The sequence below is a fragment of the Carassius auratus genome, unplaced genomic scaffold (assembly GCF_003368295.1).
Source record: "Carassius auratus strain Wakin unplaced genomic scaffold, ASM336829v1 scaf_tig00216553, whole genome shotgun sequence".
Taxonomy (NCBI): Eukaryota; Metazoa; Chordata; class Actinopteri; order Cypriniformes; family Cyprinidae; genus Carassius; species Carassius auratus.
Genome location: NW_020528628.1, coordinates 281669 through 303428, shown reverse-complemented (window position 1 = coordinate 303428; position 21760 = coordinate 281669). Strand labels below are relative to the sequence as shown.

At 37.8% G+C, this 21760-nt stretch overlaps 1 protein-coding gene across 4 annotated transcripts in view; it reads left to right on the top strand.

The window, feature by feature from the left end:
* LOC113098406 (ribosomal protein S6 kinase alpha-4-like) overlaps positions 1–21760 on the top strand; it is an 82438-nt gene that overhangs the window by 3762 nt on the left and 56916 nt on the right. For all 4 annotated transcript variants that reach the window (XM_026263460.1, XM_026263462.1, XM_026263459.1 and 1 more), the window contains 4 exons: positions 6154–6304; positions 10738–10853; positions 11788–11895; positions 12015–12095. In XM_026263460.1, coding sequence (XP_026119245.1) covers positions 6154–6304; positions 10738–10853; positions 11788–11895; positions 12015–12095 — 456 coding nt within the window. The remainder of the gene's footprint in view (positions 1–6153; positions 6305–10737; positions 10854–11787; positions 11896–12014; positions 12096–21760) is intronic.

Sequence of the window (21760 nt, the reverse complement as noted above, 5' to 3'; positions counted from 1 at the left end):
TTACCCAATTGAAAGGCTTGGAAGAACAATTTTTAATATAACTCCGATTTGAAACCTCTGAAAGAAGAAGGTCACATACACCTAGGATGCTTGAGGGTGAGTAAAACATGGACACATTTTCATTTCACGAGTTCACATTTACTCATAATTAAATAAAGGTTTAAGCGTATTTGGCGTGCTGTCCGGGGAGAGAGTTCCGGGGAGAGGGGTCTGAGCTCGGAGGCCGGCCCAGCCCAGGCAGGCCAGGCACTCTCAAACGCCGGCATCACCGTTCCTCGCCGGCTAAACATGGTGGAGTTACAAGCCCTCTACGTATCCCTCCAGGCGAGGGCGCCACCGCCAATATCCACTCCTCCATCTACAGCCAAAGACAAAACAGTCTGTTTTTTTTTTTTTTTTGAAGGCTCCTGTGGGAGATGCTGCTGCTGTGGCAGTGAGGAAATACGTAAAGGCTCCTGCGGGAGCTGACACTGCTGCGGTAGTGAGGAGATACGTAACGGCTCCTGCGGGAGCTGATAATGCTGCGGTAGTGAGGATATACGTAAAGGCTCCTGCGGGAGCTGATACTGCTGCGGCAGTGAGGAGATGCGTAAAGGCTCCTGCGGGATCTGACACTGCTGCGGCAGTGAGGAGATACGTAAAGGCTCCTGCGGGAGCTGATACTGCTGTAGCAGTGGGGGAGATATATAATGGCTCCTGAAGGAGCAGGGTGCTGTTGGAATGGGAAATGGAGATGGCTAGGGAAAAAACGGGTGGCTGATGAGGGTTTGGTGGGCTTTCTTGAGATTTAAGTGGTCTGATCGGATGTAGCTCTTAAAAGCTTCTGATGACCAGCGACCGAGTGTTTGGATCTGATGTTGGGAAAGGCCATTTTGAGCCACTGTGGTGGCTGCACCGATTCTGAAGGAATGGCTGGAGAAATCGTCAGATGAGATGCCGGACAGACGTAAGACAGATTTTAAGTGTTTTTGGAACCAAAAACGGGAGACAGGGCGGCTACAGTCATTTGTGAAAAGAGGGTCGGAAAGGGATTTAGCTTGGGCTTTCCTGAGCTGGAGGAAGGCTAGGAGAGTTTGGTATTGGAGAATAGGTGATTGAAGGTTAAAAATATAGATAAAGTAGCCCTTCATGGTCTGATCTGTTTTACTTCGCTTTATATGAAATGACATGGCATCATTGTCCAGGACTGCTACATCAGAAATGGTGGGGTGGATATTTGGTTTAAAGCTGGAAGTGGTAGTGAGCTCTGAGCATCTGAGAAAGCCAAAGAAGGCTAGGATAAACATGGCATCTAGCGTTCGAGCAGTGTGGATGGAATGGTAACCTTTGCGAAGCATAGAAATGCATTTAGTCAGGATTTCAAAGGTTATGGGCTGCCTGGAGTCTGGGCGCGTGGGATGGGCTCTTTGAATGCCTTTGATGAGAAGGGAGGTCTGTGAATTGGCAATTTAGGGTGAGGGTGAACAAAATATGAGTTTATGGAAAAATTGGATTCCACTTAGATAGCTTTTGATGGAGCTGACTTGGAGGGTTTTGTTAATGTTGAGGTGTGATATAAATGAGGTGATGGAAAGTAGGGAAAAATCAGGGAATAGTAGATTATAGGCGGAGTGGAATTCTTTAAAGCATTTCCATGCTGTGAAGTATGACTGCAGGGTACTGGGGGAAATGGCTAGGAGAATAGAATTTCTTGAAGTTTCAAGAAGGGGTCTCAGAAGATGATTCAGAGGAATATTAGCTCTGAATAAGGAGGCACTGGGGTTGGGAATGGTTCCGCCTGCGAATCCTCCGAAACCGGTGGAGGGGGCGGCGTCGGTAAATAATTGGATGTCGGTTGGGGATGAAACCAAATCACTGTAAAAGAAAGATAATCCGTTCCATTGATTAAGGAAGGATATCCACAAACTGAGCTCGTCGCGGCATGGATTGGTTATGAATAATCGGTCCTCTAGCTCGTGAACGGAGGACGCGAGAGAGAGGAGGTGAGAGACGAAAGGGCGGCCTTGAGGGATTATGCGCATCGCGAAATTTAGATGACCGAGAATGGATAGCAGCTCACGTTTGGAGCAATTTGGATTTGCTAATAGAGTGGAAGCCACCAGAATGGTTCTGTCGATTTTTTCCTGGGGTAGAGAAGCTTGACATTTTTGTGAATCTAGGTTGATTCCCAAAAATGTGATGGAAGTGCTTGGACCTGACGTTTTTTTCCTGTGCGAGGGGAATCCCGAGCTCTGCAAAAACCTTTTGAGTTGTCATAAGGTTTGCTGCTGGGATGGAGTCAGGCAGTGATATGATTAAGAAATCGTCTAAGAGGTGAATTAAATTGGGTACGGCGTAATTGTTGGAAAGGATCCAGCAAATTACTTCTGACAACATGTCGAAAATCTTTGGGCTGCTTCTGCAGCCGAACGTGAGGCGGACGGAAAAGTAAAATTTATTTCTCCATAGACGCCAAATAAGTGGCAAAAATCTGGGTGGATGGGCATCACTTTAAACGCAGAGGTGATGTCGACTTTGGCCATCCAAGCGCCGCGTCCTGCGTCTTTGATCATAGTGATGGCTTGGTCGATGTAGTGGTAGTGAAGAGAAAATTCATCGAGTGGAATGAGACTGTTAATGCTCGGGAGCGGGGAATTATGTGGGGAAGAAAGATCGATGATGAGGCGTTTTTTACCAGAGCATTTTCTGGTTGCTACGTCTATGGGGCTGACGCGGAAGATGTTGAAGGGGGGAACTGAAAAAGGGCCGGTCATGAAATCAGCGTCTATTTCTTTCTTAATTAACAGGTCAACTGTTTCGGGTTCCATGAGAGCGGACTGAATATTGGGGCATATGAGGCTTTGGGAGGGGAGACTTTCGACCCCGGGATGAAAACTGTGTGAAAGGCCCGACAGTAGATAGTTAGAAAAATCTGGGTTGGGGTGATGGAGCAATTTGGAAGATAGGCGAAAAATATTTACAGGAGTCGATAAGTATTGTTTTTCATTTTTATTGACATTTTTTTGTACAGGACAAATCAAGCGGGCGTGAACGCCGCCGCAAAAGTCGCAAATATGCATGAACCGGCAGCGTTGTCTTGAGCACCTGCTGGCATTGAAGCTGATGCAGAGTTGCCTATCAGAGAAAGAAGGGGGGGGCGGCGATTAGACGAATTGGGGAGGGAACGATTGGTTGGGAAATTTGGTACATAGCTGGTGGACTTGGGCTGGGATGGTTCGGCACAGGGAGGAATGGATGGGTTGACAAAAGGGCATGTTATAGAGGAGTGTGCGATGGATCGGCATACTGCGCATGTGATATTATTGCAGCCTAAAAATACCCGATTGTGAAGTTCAGTGTCCAAAGCTCCCCAATAAGGACACTGATTCCACTGAGACACTCGGATGAGGCATTTTGCCGAGAATAATTTATGGTAGGTGTAGAAATGGGAACCCCTGTATGATAACGCGAGCTCGGTGATTATTGTGAGATAGTCGCTGAGCTCGCATCTCCTTTGTGAAAAAGAGGAACAGATTACTTCGGAGTAGCGATTGAAGGCGATGGCGAATTCGGGAAATGAAAGAATACGGGACTGAATGTGAGCGGTGTTTTTTAGAGTGAGTGAGAACTCGCCGCAGACAATTTGGCGGTCGGAGGATGCGGGCAAAATAGGAGACAGGAGAGAAAAAAGATCTATATCCGCACCTGAGAGAATTTGGCTCCGAATGTTACTGGAGACGGGTGTAAGGTCCAAGGCTGGGGCGTTTAGTGGCATGGGTAGGAGCTTAGCTGAGGACAGGGAGAAGGATGAACAGGCATAAGAGATGGAGGAAGGAGTAACAGCTGACGGAACCACCTGCGGAAGCCGGCTCGCTCTTGGAACGGTTGCGGGACCTGCACGGGAAGAGAGCCCAGGAAAGAGAGGGGTAATAATGGGTGCTGGAGTCTGTGCCATGAGTGGAGGCGAGGAACATGTTATCAAAAAGCGAGGGAATGGTGGATGTTGGGGCTTTTGCCATTTGCTGAGGCGGCCTCGCCCTAGAGCTGGATGGCGGGGCTGGGGGCCATGGGTAGGGGAGAGGATTAAGGGTGGGAAAACACTGGGACTGGGAGTAAGACTGCGCTGATAGCAGAGGCGTGCTCGCGCTATCTTGGCGGCTTGTGCAGGCGTGCGCCTGTGTGTCGTCTGGAGGATCTGCTGGCCGACGTTCGGAGGATCGAAGGTCTTTGTGCTGCATCTGACGTTTGGCCCCGGCTTGCCGGAGGCCTTTTGTTTCGGCCTGATGAACGGGACTCCGTCCTTGAAGGTTTTGCCGTTGGATCGGGCTGGGAATAAGGAGCATAGCGGCCCCGATTTGTTTTGTCTTTGGCTTTAGATGGAGGAGTGGATATTGGCGGTTGCGCCCTCGCCTGGAGGGATACATAGAGGGCTTGTAGCCGGCGAGGAACGGTGATGCCGGCGTTTGAGAGTGCCTGGCGTAGACTTGTCAGTGTCCATTTCTCCGTGGCTGGAGTGGAGGAGAGAGCTGAGGCATGAGAGGATGCTGGTGACGGTGGCTGACGCCTGGAAGGTGAAGTGGAATCCCTACGTCTGGAGGTTTGAGCGGTGGTAATGTGGGAAGATCTGCGACCCCGCGGTGCAGCCGCTGGCTCAGTAGGAGCGTCTTGCGGGGCGTTGGTGTCCCGAACTTCGGCTGTGGACGCATGCGGAGCTGCGTCGTGAAAGGTGTCCTCATCATCAGAGGATGATTCGGTCTCAGACATGCTGCGGCGTTTCGATGCGTAAATTCTGGAAATCGAGAGATAGCGAAGGAAGGACTTACTTGATTATTTATAGGCGTTTTCCTCTTGAGCTGATTGGTAAACTATGTAATTGCTAATGATGAACTGGCCGTGTTAATTATCCGTGCATGTTCCTCCTGAAATTTGTTTGAGAAACTTCCCTTTTGGGTGAACTAACCTTTTTAAAGGTGTGTGGTTAAAGGGGTCATATGATGCAATTAAAAATGTTCCTTTCTCTTTGTAGTGTTACAAGCATAACTTGGTGCATAAAGAAGATCTGTAAAGTTCCAAAGACTAAAGTCTCAAATCCAAAGAGATATTCTTTATCAAAGTTAAGACTGCCATGCCTCCCTAAAACAGCTCGTTCTAACATGCCCCCACATCTCTACATCACTATGTGTAAATGTTTGTTTAATGCCTCCAAAATGTTCACGCAAAGAAAGAAGGCATGGTTTCAGTAACCGCAGTTAGTGATGAAGCAGCCATGTTAGGGAGATGCTCTAGGCGAACGCAAAAGCACTTTATTTGGCCTTCCGAAAGTAGATGCATTTAGGAATCTTTTAGATTACTTACAACAGGACAGCAACACATTTTATGGATGACCGTTTTGTGAACCTAGGAAAGGAGGTAATTCTGACTTTGCTATGGACAATCTGGCTCTTCTGAATCTTCTGAATCAGATACTGTTTTGTTATTAGTTTAAGTATTTGCTATTGACTGTTCAAATGCGGAGTTTTGCGACGAGAGAGAGGGTGACAAAGAGGAGTCAGCTGTCTTAACTGTCCGTGGCATAGGAGACATAGGAGCTTCATCACTGTTCTTTCTGAGAATAGCTATGGGAGCTGTTCCTCTATCGGGCTTGAACTGATGGAAAAACTAAGGACATTATTCACTGTCTTTACATTTATTTTGTAAGATTGCGATTATGGAAAGGGGTGTTACATTTCTGGTGAGTGCTTGTGGTGTTCGGCCAAACACAATGCACTGGGTCAGTTGGCCAATCAGAGCAGACTGCGTTTGTCAGAAAAAGGGAGAAAACGATGCGTTTTAGATAGGCGGGGCGTAGAGGACCTACAATAATGTACAGTATTTGAAAAATAATGTGTTTTTTTGAACATTAAAGCATACCAACATATTCTGGTACACCAAATGCACAAAATAATTATCTATTAAAAAAGCATCACAAGACCCCTTTAATATGAAGAACTGTGGATTTTTTTAAAACATAAATTTGCCATTGTGCCCTGATTCTTCGAATAGCAAACTCCAATATTTACTATTGGGCTAATAAAATCAAAACAAAGAGAGAGTTTGAAGTTAAATTATTTTTTTTTGCTATTTCTCAAAATAATGTTTCTTAATGAAATTATTTTATGATCTCTTTCCCTGTAGGTTCTGAAGAAAGCAGCCATTGTTCAGAAGGCAAAGACTGCTGAGCACACTAGAACAGAGCGGCAGGTACTGGAGCACATCCGCCAGTCACCCTTTCTGGTCACCCTCCATTACGCCTTTCAGACGCAAACCAAACTGCATCTCATACTAGGTAAGCACAGGATACAGACGTCATCCTGATTCTCTTGTGCGTGCTGTTTTATGGATGGCATCTATATCATAGTTGTGTTTCAAGTAGGACTGGCGTGCAATCATCCAGCAGCAATGTTAATTTCGACAGCAAATTTTGATTGAATTTTAGTCAAAACTAAAATTTTGATTTAGTTGTAGTCAAAACTAAAACTAATTTTAGTCTTTGGACTAAAATGCCATTTAGTTCCATCCATATTTTAGTAATCTGAATTGTTTTAGTCTAGTTTTAGTCAGCTATACATCATAAAACTTTAGTCGACTAAATCTACAGTAGATTTAGTTGTCTAAAATTAGATGGGTTCTTGTTACAGCGTGATGCATTTATTATTTTCTAACATTTCCAAACTCATATGTTCTCTGAGAAAACATATCAATGATATTAAGGTTTGAATATGGAATATAGACCCAGATTTAACTACTGTGACACATAACGTCTTTATCTCAAAATTAAATAAAACCACTTCTCATAAAGAAACAAGAATATGGTCCTCTTTTCAATGAAAAAACAAATGGTTATATATATTATTTGAACTTGTATTCAACAGCCAGACATTTATTTATAGCAGACATATTTATTTATATACATTAAACGGTTAGTTCACCCCAAAATGAAAATTAGCCCATGATTTACTCACCCTCAAGGCATCCTATGTGTATATAGCCTTCTTTCAGATGAATCCAATCTGAGTTTTATAAAAAATTGTCCTGGCTCTCCCAAGCTCTGAAAAGGCAGTGGGCAGGTGTTTTTGTTCAACAGTCCAAAATATGTGCAATAAAGCGTATCCATCCATAATAAAACATGCCTCACACGGTTCTGGGGGGTGAATGAAGGCCTCCTGTAGCTAATTGATGCATCTTTATAAGAAAAAAAAAAATCCTTATTTGAAATGTTATAGGCACTCTTCTCTTACTTCCGATGACTGTCATATGTGCAAGCCGTTCTGGGCAGATGACATTGGACAGGGGTGTCCAAACTCAGTCCTGGAGGGCCAGTGTCCTGCAGAGTTTAGATCCAACTTGGCTCCACACACTTGCCGCAAAGTTTCTATTGTGCCTAGTAAGCTTGATTAGTTCAGGTGTGTCTGATTGGGGTTGGAGCTAAACTCTGCAGGACACCAGCCCTCCAGGAATGAGTTTGGGCACCCCAGACGTAGAACGTATGCGTAGTGCTTAAGTTCACTGTAGTGTTTGGCTGCTGAAAAAAATTGTCCTACAATAAAAAACAAAAAAAAACTTCCAATGGTATGAGATGAGCACAGCTTTCACTCTCAACCAAACTAAGGGTGTATTCACACCTGTTTTGTTTGGCTCTATTGAATCAAGCTAAACTTTACAATATCATACTAAGTATAAACATAAATACATAAATAAATTGTGATAATAAACAAATGTGACTTACAGTCACCTGAAGAATAACACAAAATGTAATTAGAAATTAAATCAACAAAAAAGTTTCATTAACCCCTGGAATATGCTAGTCTTGCAAGATTGTTTACAGGATCAAAGGAAGCAAAGTTTCCTTACTTTAGCAAAGAAAAGCAAATCCTCATTTTATGCTTTTGATTTGTGACTTGGATTTTGATCTCCTCCCTGCTACTGCGTTCATCACTTCTCACTGGCGCATTGGCTATGTCTACATCCTGTGTCATCCGACCTGAACTGCTTCTGCATACAACATTTAGTTACATTTTAAATATGGATGTTTTTCTTACATAAATGCATCGTCTTGCCACAGGTTTCAGGTACAGATTCAACCCCCACGCTTTTGTAGCAGAAATGAGTCGAACCAGACAAATCAAAGAGTCTATCAGAGCTGTGTGCATTGAAACGAGAGCCGAACTCCTCAAGAAAAAGTAATACAGTTCTAGTGCCACAAGAACCAAGCAAGATAACCATAACATAAGCATAACTGCTTTTTATACATTATATATGGACCAGAATGAACTCAAAAAGACTTCTAAATGAATCGTTCCATTGCTTAACTCCATATTCATTTATGTGTAACCCACACATTTGACTATCATGTATAATCACTTATTGTGTATGTCTTTTGATTACTATAGGATACATAGTCATGTCTAGTATTGATATAATCGAATTTTCTTGCTTGATATTGTCCTGACAATCATTTATTTGTAAAATATATCATAATCATGTTATAGGAATCATGTCCAAAATTAGACCCTGTGAGGCAAGAACCACATGCTTGGTAAGATAAACAAATGATTTATGATACCCCAGACCCAAGGCCATATCTGATTAAGATTCTTAATTTTTGTTTGCAAAAAGCAAATTTATTTTCCTCAATACTTAAATTTTCATTTGCAAAACTTTATTTTCTTTTGCAAAACGTAATTTTTTTGCATATATATATACAGCGTTATTTTGACTCCCTAGATTAATCCTTATTAATTCAGTATAAAAAAAAAAGAAGTGAATGATTTTCTCTCTTTTTTTGTTGATTAATTACTGGTAAGAATACAGGCAACAAAATTAGGCTGCTGCCCCTTTAAAACTTACTGCACCGATTAAATATACTGGAGAGCCATTTAAACATAACCAGGTGTGTTTTTATGTGAATACTCATCAAAACTGACAACTTGACATAATTTTGTGTGCATTTCCTCATTTAGATGTGAAAGAGAACTGAGAACTGTTTTATGGCATGTGCATGTTAAAATTTGTGTGCATCTACTCTCCCTTCCAAGCAGGAGATTTGTTCTGTCTGGATCTCTTCCCAAATGTCCTTCCCTAACATTTTCATCTCTTTTTTTATTTTATTTATTTATTTATTTGCCATTCTCATTGCTTATCGATTACGAACAACAAATTTGACAAATCTCTTCTCCGAATTGAAATTGTCAATAATTGTTCTAGTGATGTTAATGTTGAAAGCTGTTCTGTGAAAGCGTTGGTTGGTTGGTTATCTTGCTTGGTACTTGTGGCACAGAATGTTTTATGACTTCCTGTTGCCTTACTGAGGAATTCAGCTCATGTTTCAGCCACAGCCCTGATCGACTCTTTAATGTGTCTGGTTCGAGTCATTTCTGCTACATTCTCGCGAGTATTCACACTGGAAGCGTATAAGTACAGCACCACAGCAGCGGCTGCAAAGCGTGTTCGGCAGACAGTATAACCATTTCAAACAATGGGTATAATTCTTTCAACATTTGTTTTTATAACAATACACCATACTTTCACCCAGAACGATAAATTAAAAAGTTTAAATGGGTAAATACATATTTGTTATACTTAATTTTCTTTTCTGGCATAATTGTTAAAACACTAGACATTGGCTTTGTTGTTAAAAACTCTTTTAGAGACATGCTTATTCTGTGCACTTTAATTGAGTGTGAGCAGCACAGCAAAACTAGAACGGACGCCAAAACCCCCGTTTGCACTGCTACTCTGCTGTTCACGCGACGCTCCTGCTTGATGCTCACACGCTACTCCTGGTCCCAGTGTGAATGTTCGTTTGGAAACACGAAAATGTACTTAAATGTACTTGTTCCGCGCCCAAAATATTGCTTTCCTTCATTCGGTACACACGTGCACTGGTACGAATACACGTACCATTACATCCCTAAGGCTAACTAGTAGTATTTCTAATAAACCGTGGTAAATCTGTGGCATGATTTAAAAAAAAAAACAAATCATGCAGAACATTTTGCCTTTCATTGTACACATCTCTGCCGATTTTAGTTTACTGCTGCATCTCAAATACTTTTGTGTAAATAAGATATCACTTTTTTTGTTTATTGAAAGCCACGCTAAGATAAAATAAATTTAGGAATTAAAATAAATGTAGTAAATTGGGAATGCTTCCTTGGTAAATAAATGTAATAAGTTTAAGTAAAAAAAAAAAAAAGAAAAAAAAAACTAGAACTAAAATAAAACTAAAACTGAAATAAGCTCAACTTAAATAGTAATATAAAAAAGAGCAAATACTAATAAAAATTCCAAAAGCACACATTTACAAAAATGATTTTTTTTTTTTATTGAAACTGAACATATAAAAATAGAAGCTTAAATATTCAAAAATTTGAAATATGAATAATCATAATAGTATATAAATTATACTAAAATAGCAAGCTACAATACTTATTATTTATTTGTTATGAATCATATTAATACCTGTTCAAAATAAAAATTTGAATATTTAAAATGCTATTGTTGGTTATGCCTATGACATTACTATAAAATTGGGTAAAATTTTTTTTTTTTTTTTTTGGGTTCAGCAAAATTAACTATGTTGTGATATTTACCATTACTGTGATGTAAACTGACTTATACACCATAATGTTAGACACTGGTCATGCCATTATTTAGCTCTAGCTGTTTGTCTTTTAGTAAATTGGTGTTTTTGGAAAGTTTGTGTGTTTGTTTCGGTAGACTATGTGAGTGGAGGAGAGATGTTTACTCACCTGTATCAGAGAGATCATTTCTCAGAGGATGAGGTGAGGATCTATGTGGGAGAAATTATCCTGGCCCTGGAGCATTTGCACAAGGTACTAACTGGAGTATCTGCTGCCCACACTTTCATTGATAAGCACTATTACTTTATTATTATAGCACTCTTTTGCATCTATAAGTTAGTGGAGTTAAATTCACTTGTACAAATAATATGCTGAAAATCATACAAATTTAAAATAATTTAATTGAATATTTTTATGTTATTTTATTTGTAAATTAAATGCAGGCAGGAAAAGAAGTCATTTATAATTACTGTTGGGGAGAAAAGTAATTATTTAGAATTATCAATAATATTTTATTATTTGAGTTTAAAGGGTTATTCCATCCCAAAATAAAACTTTTGTCATTAATCACTGCATACGCTCTTTTGTGTCAGCCGTTACACAAGGATACATTTTCTACATGTATTTTCAGTTTGATTTGAATGAAAACAGCGCTTCTGTGAAGGGCGGGTGACACAGAAGAGCGTACGCTGCTTGTGTTTAGTGGATGTTCTCCAAAATGGTGCTACGGTTATGCAGAGAGACACAGTGGAGACAAATTGTTGAATAAAGTCATTATTTTAGTTTTATTTGCATAAAAAAAAGTATCATTGTCACTTCATGAAATTCAGATTGAACCACTGGTGACAGATGGACTACTCTTATGATGTCTTTTAACTCTTCTGGACCTTGACAGTGCAGTTTGGCAGTCAATGGGACAGTCACAAGACTTATGTTTTTCATCCAAAATATTTTAAATTGTATTCCGAAGACGAACAAAGATTTTACGGGTTTGGAACGAATTACATGGTGATTGATGATTAAGGATGATTAATGACACAATCTTCGTTTTGGGGTAGAGTGTCCCCTTAACAGTTAAGTTCAAACTGCTGAATCTATAAAAACAGATTATGATGATATTTATTGTTTAAATTAAGGTATGAATATTATCAGTTTTACTGTACTTTTTTTGATCTTACGTTTTCAGCTTGGCATTGTGTACCGGGACATTAAGCTGGAGAACATCTTATTAGACAGCGATGGCCATCTGGTTCTGACCGACTTTGGGTTGAGTAAGGAGTTTTTAGAAGAGGAGGTGAGAAAATAAAAGCTAACAAATGATAACTGTAATTTGGATTTGTTTTTTCCCCACATTTTATCCATCTTGTAATCCAGTGTGCAGTTCTCATGCTGCTTTGTTTTTTTCATGTGTAGAAAGAGAGGACATACTCATTCTGTGGCACTATAGAGTACATGGCACCTGAGATTATCAGAGGGAAAGCTGGCCATGGCAAGGTGAGAGGAGAGAAAATTAGACAACAAATCTCACAGAAGAATTTTGAGTCATTTTAAAACATTTAATTGAACACAATAGTGATAAAACTGAGCTATAAATATAAATCTATATAAAAAAATGCATTGTGAAATTTATTTTCTTGATAATTAAGCACTTTGCCAAATAAAATATCTATAATGTATTCTTATTTTTTTTTAGTTTGTATTTATCATTATTTACAAACATAATTCTCATTATTGTATTTACCTATAAATGCCTTTTTCATGCATGTGAAGCTGTGAACCTTTAATCAATAAATGATATGCTATGACACACCTCAGATAAAATAAAACATTCAGGTGGCATGTTATTCATGTTAGAGGAGCAAATTTATTTGATTATAACAGAAAATTACAGTGCCTTGCGAAAGTATTCATACGCCTTAATTATTATTTTTTTTTTCACGTTTTGTTATGTTGCTGCCTTATGTAAAACTGCTTTAAATTACAAACTACACACCATACACCATAATGGTAAATCAATAAAAAAATAAAAAAAAATAAAACACTTGATTTCATTGTATAAGTATTCATACACTTATTTGGGACAGTTGAAATTTAGGTCAGGAGCATTCATATTGGTTATAGATGTTACTGCACTTCGAGTAAAGTTAACCTGTGGCAAATTCAATGGAATGGGTATGATTTGGGAAGGCAAATATGCCTTAATAATATGTCAAACAGCTAATATGCATATCAGAGGAAAAACCAAGCCCTGAGGTCAAAATAACTGCTTGTAGAGATTAGTGTCAAACCACACATTTAGAGAAGAGTGCAGAAAAGCATTCTGCTTCATTGAACGTTCACAGAAACATATAGTCTCTGTTACCCTTCATTATATCTAATGTGACCACGCCCCCGCACCGAACGCACTATTCAGATTCAAACTGAAGTGCGCAGCTTGAATACGCCCACACAGAAGAAAAAGCAGCCAGACTGTTCAAGTTTTTTTTATTTTACTGTTTGCTTCGCAATGAGAGGAATAAGACATAAATCACCCCAAAAAGATGTGATGTGGTTGAGGATTAGAGAAATGGATTTCCTCAGAAAAAAAATAATGAAGCACTTTATTCAGCAGAGATCATAAACAAGTCTCTCTTTATTTATTTATATACTTGTACTAGTTTTCACATAACGTGTAAACATTTTGCTAGTTAGGGCTCAAGCCTGGAGGGCGAGAGCCCTATTGTTTTCCTTTGGATTATTTGTTATTATTATTATTATTATTATTATTTATTATTATTATTTTTCTTCAAGGTTTCGGGGGCTTTTGGGGCCCTTAACATGCTTAAAAAGTCTTGAAAATTGGCACACACATTGGAACCTGCGGCCATTAGGGCCGGGCAGAGACTGATACACGGGCGTGGCACAGGGGCTCTACAGCGCCCCCTGGAATATGGAGGGCCATATATCATACATGCACGTAGACGTACGAAACTCGGTACACATATAGAACTCATCAATACAAACAACTTTCGTATTGCATATCATAGGCTCCGCCCAACAGGAAGTTGGCTATTTGGGGTTTATTATTCATATTTGTCGTCAAAGTTGTGGGGGCTTTTGGGGTCCTTAACATACTCAAAAACTCTTGAAAGTTTGCGCACACTTTGGAATCTGTGGCCTTTAGGAGCCTGCAGAGGCTGGGACACGGGCGTGGCACAGGGGCTCTACAGCGCCCCCTGGAACACAGTCATAAATGTTGATGTATAGCTCACACATACTTGCACGTATTAATATGAAACTCAGTACACATATAGATCTCATCGTGCCGAACAACTTGCGTATTGCATGTCATAGGCTCCGCCCAACAGGAAGTCAGCTATTTAGAGTTATGTAAAAAGTGCATGCTCTGGAATTTGAAATACTTGTCATAGGTTTTTTACTCGATTGCCGCCAAACTCGGTCAACATGATCTCAAGACACTGGGGATGAAAAATTGCCAGGGGATTTTTGATATCTCAAACGGTTTGCTCGTGGCGAGGCGTTGAAATTATGGCGAGAAATGAGAAACAGGAAGTGTCTAATACCATCCACATACATTTCCTGATTTTAATCAAACTTCATCAGATTATTCTTTGTATGATGTCGATCGCATATATGTGACTATTAGGAGTCAAAGTTATAGCGCCACCAACTGGCAGCAGGAAGTGTGTCATTTTCAAAATGCTTTGTATTCAGCATCTTATTTTTACTCGATTTGCTTCAAACTTCATCAGAATAATGTTAAAACACAGCCTATATTAATCTGCTAGGGGGATATTGATATCTAAAAATATTGTTGCCGTGGCAACATGTCAAACTTGAATACTTCTCAGGTGATTTTAAGGCATATAACATACTTAGAATTTAATGAAATTCAGAACACATATCAGTATTTATGATAACTAGACACTGGCAAAAGTTCATAAGAGGGGGTGGAAGAGGCACTCTATAGCGCCACCTTTTGTCAAAAGTGGGGGGGTTAGTTTTAGCTACAGACACCAAACTCGGTACAAAAATTGTTCTTATCAAGACGGACAACTTTCTAATTCACAGTCATCAGCTACGATCAACAGGAAGTCAGCTATTTTGATTTGAATGTGGATTTTTTTTTACATTTAGCTGTGAATTAATGCATACTGCTCAGAGGAGAGTAACACTATACACACCAAACTTTGTCTACATGATGCCAAAACATTTTAAACAACTTAAATTGCCAAAGGATTTTGGATAGCTTGAACGGTTTTGTCGTGGTGATTTTTTTAAATGACAGTAAAAATGAAATTATTAATTGTCCTGCATTTTTAAATTCCAAACACTTCAAACCCTTTTTTCATACAGAAAAAAAGTCATTCTGAGTAAATATGGATAGTTTCACGACTTTACAACACTGTATGGATAACAGAAAATTAAAAAACTGTCAGACATCTCATCTCACTCTGTCCATCTGTTTGAGTATTATGTGCTGAGACTTACATTGTCTGAGAGAAAATGCGCCCCTACAGGTGCAATTCCTGAAAGGGAAATTCGACTGAAAGGGAGGAGACTCTCTTTTAGTTTCATTTTTAAATCGGTTAAAATACAAATAAATACTTAGATTTAATTCACACTGACAAGCTAAACCAACATATATGATTATTACCAGGTCAGGGCTCATTAATAATTGATGTGTGGTCAGTGATACATGAGAAACACGAGAGATGAATCACGCTCTGAGCAGGAGCGTGTGGAATGATGAGCTCAGAGAAAACGAGTTTATTCTTGTTTTATAGCTTTTAAAATTAAAATATTAAAGCGATATTACACAATTCACCAATTAGAACACACTTGGAGCTAAATTCAGATGTTTTTGAACTGTTTGTGTGAAAATGAAATATTCGCGGCTGCCTATCTGAAATCACTGCCTCCGATCAGCGCGCACAGTGTCACAAGTTCAAAACAAACAAATTTATTCTTGTTTAAGAGCTTTTTCAAATAGAATATCGTCATAAATGCACACAATACACCCATTATAACACAACACGAGCTAAATGCAGGTGTTTGTGACCCGTTTAAGTGTGCAAGACTATTTGAAAGCGCGACTGGCAGAATAACATGTATCTCTCGAGCTGCAGGATTCTGCCTTTCGTCGTGAGAACGAACACATCACGGACAAGATTATTTCGAAATACATAATAGCTTGGCGAATATAAACGAAAACAGCCACGTAGACATAAACTGTTGAGAAATAAATCTGAAGTGGATCTACTGGATTTGAATATTAAGTGACCGCATATACCAGCTGCTTCTGTCTTCAATTTTAATCTACATATAAAAAAGGAAACTCATTCATCTTGGCGGCTTTTTTAATGTGTGTACGTATTTATTTATTATTTTGCTCTAACAAGAATTAATCTATATTTAATTAAATCAATTACATTTTATTTTACATTTGATTTGTCCATTTCTGCATCTAAACGCCTAAAAACCTAAAACATGCTCTATTATACTATTATTAGCAATTTCTTTATCGTCCAATTTATCTGGTGTACACACTTTTATTTTCATAATAAACTTGTTTCTTAGATTATACACAGTTACAGTGGTCTATAATAAATATTAACAGGTTTTATTCAAGCTGTTTAGAATGATTGCAGTAGGCTAATTTGTTTTTATGTAAATCCCAAAAAATAAATTAAATAAATAAAAAACATTGGAAAACAATAACTGTTGTACTTTTTTATACATTTTGTATAATTTCATAGTTTATGCATTATAGTTATAAAAACAAATAAATTTAGCCACTCACATAGAAATCTTAGGCCTTATCCTTTTCTGACAGTTTTAGGTTTTTTTAAAAAATCCTAAAAAACCTTATTTGTGCTGCAGATAATAATTTCAAACTCATTTGATACTGACCTCTGACATCCTGTGACATGATATTTATTTGAATTTACATAATCTCATGGATGTAACAGTAAATCTGTTCAGCTCACAGATCAAGACTAAGCTGTAATGCAAGCAGAACTTTCACAAATGCTTGTAGGTCAATAAAATCATTACAAAACATTTAAGGATTTGATAACACTGTAAAATAATGTCTAATTTGTTAAGATTAGCAAATGCATTAATAACACTTTATAATAACTGCACTCATTAGTAAATAGTCAGTTCATGCTTTATAAAGCCTTGTCCCAATATTAATAGTCATTAGTAAGCAGTTTATAAATACAGCTATAAATAGCTTGTTCTTGGTTTTATAAGCACATTTATTAAAAAGGACAGTAAAGGGTCAGTTATCTTCCTATGAAAAATAAAAAAATTAAAATAAACAAACAACAACACAGATTGATACAGAACTCAGAAATGTTATTGTGGATTTATGATAAACTCAGCCTGTAAATGAATTCATTCTCCTCCAAGAAGACACAAGTAGTTCACACCAAACTGTTTTAACATGAAGCCATATACTGAAGATGTTAAATTGCGAATGGGTTTAGGATACCTTAAATGGTGTGGCCATAGCGATTTATTAAAGTAACATAAAAAAATACAATAGTTATTTTACTATATCTTTAAAATTTTTAATTACAACTCTTCATAATTTTTTATATACGTAGAAGTCATCATTTGAAGGAAGCACAGTAAGTTTCATAGCTTTATCATTTTCAAGAGCCAGCATAAAATTAAAACTATCATAACATATAAATCAAGCTTGCAATTCTTAGTACCAATAATGGCCACCAGATGGTGCTATATGATTACTTTTAAGTAATTATTGTAGAAACAAGTATGATTTAAATCATTTATAGAAATCTTTCAAAGAAAAATAATATGTATTTTATGTATTTTACTGATAAAATAACCCTCACATAATTAGAATAACAAGCTGAAGTATTGTGAACTGTATATTAAGAATAATTCTTTATAGGCTTTATGGACAGATACGTTTTGAGTGACTCTTGAAGGATCAGCACCACATCCTCTTTTACCACTGTTTAAAGAATTTATCTTACAGAACAGGTGCGAATTAATTTTGAATAGCTTGAATGGTTTTGTCATGGTGATTTTTTGAAATAACAGTAAAAAAGTAACCAGTAAATGTCTTTTATTTTTTTTAAGTGCAGCTTCTAAACACTTCAAAAAATATACACATAGAAGACAAGTCATTCTGAGGAAATATGCATAGTTTCATGACTATACAACACTATATGGATGATAGAAAATTAAAAAACTATCATACATCTGATGTCACTCTGTCCCTCTGTCACTGTGGGTAATGTGTGTGTGTGTGTGTGTGTGTGTGTGTGTGTGTGTGTGTGTGTGTGTGTGTGTGTGTGTGTGTGTGTGTGTGTTAAGTGAATTAGGTGTGAAACTATCAGGGAGCATTTAGTCTCCAGCGCCAACATTTTACAGAACTGCCACTTTCCTGGAGTCTCAGAATTACAATGTGTCAGGTTCTGAGAGATCTAAGATTCCAAAAAATGATTTAATTAGAATACCATGAAGTATTGTGAAATACTATATATTAAGACTTTATATATAGGCTTTATGAACAGATTAGAGTGACTCGTGAAGGACCAGCACCACCTCCTCTTGTCCGATGGTTTGAGGAATATATTTTCCTGAATCCGGAATTAAGATTTAGGAGCTCATTTTTATTTCACCTCCTTTCCTGAAAGTCTGTCTTGCAAAATTGACAAAAAATTAATCTTCACATCAATTCCTAATTATTTTGCAATTCTTTTTGTCAGTTCTTCTTAACCTGTTTTTTTCTTCTTCTTTTCTGACCTCATGACCCTGTCAGCATTTTTGTACAATGGTCAAGTCTTAATTTATCCATTTCTGTATTGCATTTGTGTTTGATATTTCTCATGGGTATTTCATAATTTTCGACTTTGAGTTAAAACAGTTTGAGTTAAAACTCTTTTTTACCGCATTTCATCTGTAAAAGAAAACATGCCTAATAATTCTGCACACATGAATATAAGGTGTTTTTCTCTTCCAGCTTTCCTGGACTATTGTATAGCACTCATAAATGATTAAATAAAAAATAATGGTAGTTATTAAGATTGATATGGTTTGGAATTGGTAAAATGTGCTTGGAAAAAAATCACAATAAAACAATGTTTTAATGTTTAAGTTTGGAATATTAACTGACATGAATGAATGCTATATAAATATTATTCATGTTAACATAATGTTTATAAATGAAATCTTATTGTAAAGTGTTACTAAAGTTATATATATATATATATATATATATATATATATATATATATATATATATATATATATAGTTATGTGAATGTGATTTTAAAGTCTAGATGATTCGGATTAACCCTTTAACTGCCATATCCCTTAAAACTTCACTGCCAGAGGGATATTGTGAATGCATGTGCCCGCTGGGCACAGTTTACCTGATGCCACCGGGGTGGCGATGGCATTGGTGGCTTGAGCCCGCCATCGCTGCTTGCAGCTATATTTAGACTTATATCCACCTAAATGTATTTTAGATTTTCTGTCTTGTGTTAAGTTGAAATGTTTTATATAATGTAAATCTTATGGATTATACTGAACTTTTTGCCATGTAAATAGCCATTATGCTAACATGGCGTAAAAAAACTTAATAAACTTTTTCCAAATACTTTTTCCAAACTATAATTCCTGACTAAATGTATAATCAAGTGAAACATTATGAAGTTTCAATAACAATATACAACACTATACCATTCAAAAGCTTGATGTAAATAATATAAATGTAACAAATAGATAACTGTAACAAATGTAAAAACAACATTAATAATAATGATAATAATAATAACAATAAATGTTTTTTTGTAGAAAATAAGATTGTTAAAAGGATTTCTGAAGGATTGTGTGACTGGAGTAATGATGCCAAACAATTTGTTTGAAAGTCAGCTTTGATTGTTTCTAATAACTGTTTAACTGCTCCCCCAAGTGGATATTAAATTATGTTTTGGGATAATTAAATATATTCGAAATAAACTACAAACATAAAATTATATACATATATACATTTATTTTGTTCTCACGTTCTTTCTTGTAACTCCTCATTCACATTGACACAGCTGACTGAAAGGCTCATTAGGCAGCTCATTATGCGGGCCTTTGTCTTCTCAGGTGTAAATCACAATGATATTCATGATAGTTGACGCCTACTCGCATATGACTTTTACCAACAAAAAGTGTCTTAGAAAATTTAAATCAATATATTGTTTTCTGTGAGTGAGTAAACAAGATGATTTTCACATCATTTAGAAAGAAAAATTCTAGGCTACAAGCTCCAGTTCTCAACAATCCCGGGAACCATTGTTTTTTTATGGCCTTTTTCAAGTGTTGTAACATTTTTAGTTTTTCACTAACCACGCATAATATTTTTTTTTTCTCAAAAACACTATCATGTACATACATGCATTTCACGCATTATTATAGCCCAGTTTGTGCCGATTACAGTGAAATTAGACTTTACCCATTTAGATATGTATAAGAAACTGAAAAAAGCACAAATGTCAGGGCATGACAAAACTTCTCCAGTCCCCAAAAATACCCTTAGACTCCAGAGGGTTAATGGAAGAAGTTTGAAACAAACAGGACTCTTCATAGAGCTAGCCTCCTGGCCAAACTGAGCAATTGATGGAGAAGGGCTTTGGTTTGAGTGTTGACCAAGAACCATTCACATTCACATTCGCATTTCACACACACACACCCACACACGCTGCATGCGAGAGCAGGAGGATTAGAGCCTGTAGTCGCAGTTGTCCGTTTTGACTCCGATAACTCAATAAATCCATAAAATAAAAGAGATCGAAAACGAGGAGTTGGTGTCCCACACATTTAATGGCTGGTACACAACAACGCGCTCTTCTCAAACATGAGAGATTAATTTTTTCTTGGCATTACAAATAAAGTAAAGACAAAATAATAACAAGGCGGCAGAGTGAACTTATCATCCATAGTGGTTCTCACGTAGTCCTTCTCTTAAAGACTGATAACTTAACTTATAAAGCACATTATGTGGTGATGACGTCGAAGGACTACGTGAGAACCACTATTGATGATAACTTCTCTCTGCCGCCTTGTTATTATTTTCATGCCCACAGCATTATAATGTGATGCATGCAAAATACATAGTTTAGGCCGTTACAAAGTCTCCATCCACAATCAGACGTACATCGTCATTGTTACGTACCCCTTTAAAAACAGATCTAGGGGTGAAAAGGGGGGTAACAAATAAACGGTGGAGAGAGACTGAGAGAACTGCCGTCTCCAAGTTCCAGGGCTGACACACAAGAAAGCGCAGTAACAACAGTTTGAGCAAACAACCAGAGGTATTTTATTTAACAGAATGGAAAAATATATAAGGCTTCAGGAGGGGAAAGGCCAAAACAATAAACAAAAAGTTTCCTCTGACTAAGGTTTTCAGTGTTAACTTACCTACCAAACAAAAAGAGAAAGAAAAAGCACAGAGATACTTCCCTGACTTCCTCTCTAACTCAAACACAGGAGAAAAAGGGTAGTTTCTAAAATAAATGACATCCACCTCCCTACAAGAAAACTATTCCACTTCCACTTAAGCAGTTACACTAAAAATGACAGACACTCTGCAACTCTCAATAACTTCACTTTAACACTATAGGTGAAGCAATCAACAAACACTTAAGTAGACAAGAGTTTAAACAAGAGCTTAAAATCCCAACACTGGAACTAGAAGATGGCAGTTGCAAGGATGGAACGCCTCAGCCTCTCACACTGGACTGCAGCTCTTGGAGGTTCCTTTATACTCCAGCTAATGAGCTAAACAGGAGTCAGGTGGCACTCATTAGCCTGCCAAGCAGAGAGAGGAAGGAGTGAAAGAAACAAGATCACAAACTACACACACAGTAAACCCAATGGTTAATGTAATCAAAAGACAAAATCACTTATGTCCCTATGGACGTAACAGTCATAAGGTATTTCATTGCAGTTATGTTAGAGTGCATCTCATTCTTGTTTCTGTGGCGGTGCGTCAAGCTTGTCATGAGGCGCGCAGTCCGTAGCGCTGTATGACTGCACCTGCGCGGTTTAAAATACCACATAGTTGTGCTATGACAAGTACAGAGAGTCTCTTTCTTGCTCCACCCATGCACCATAATATCACGTAT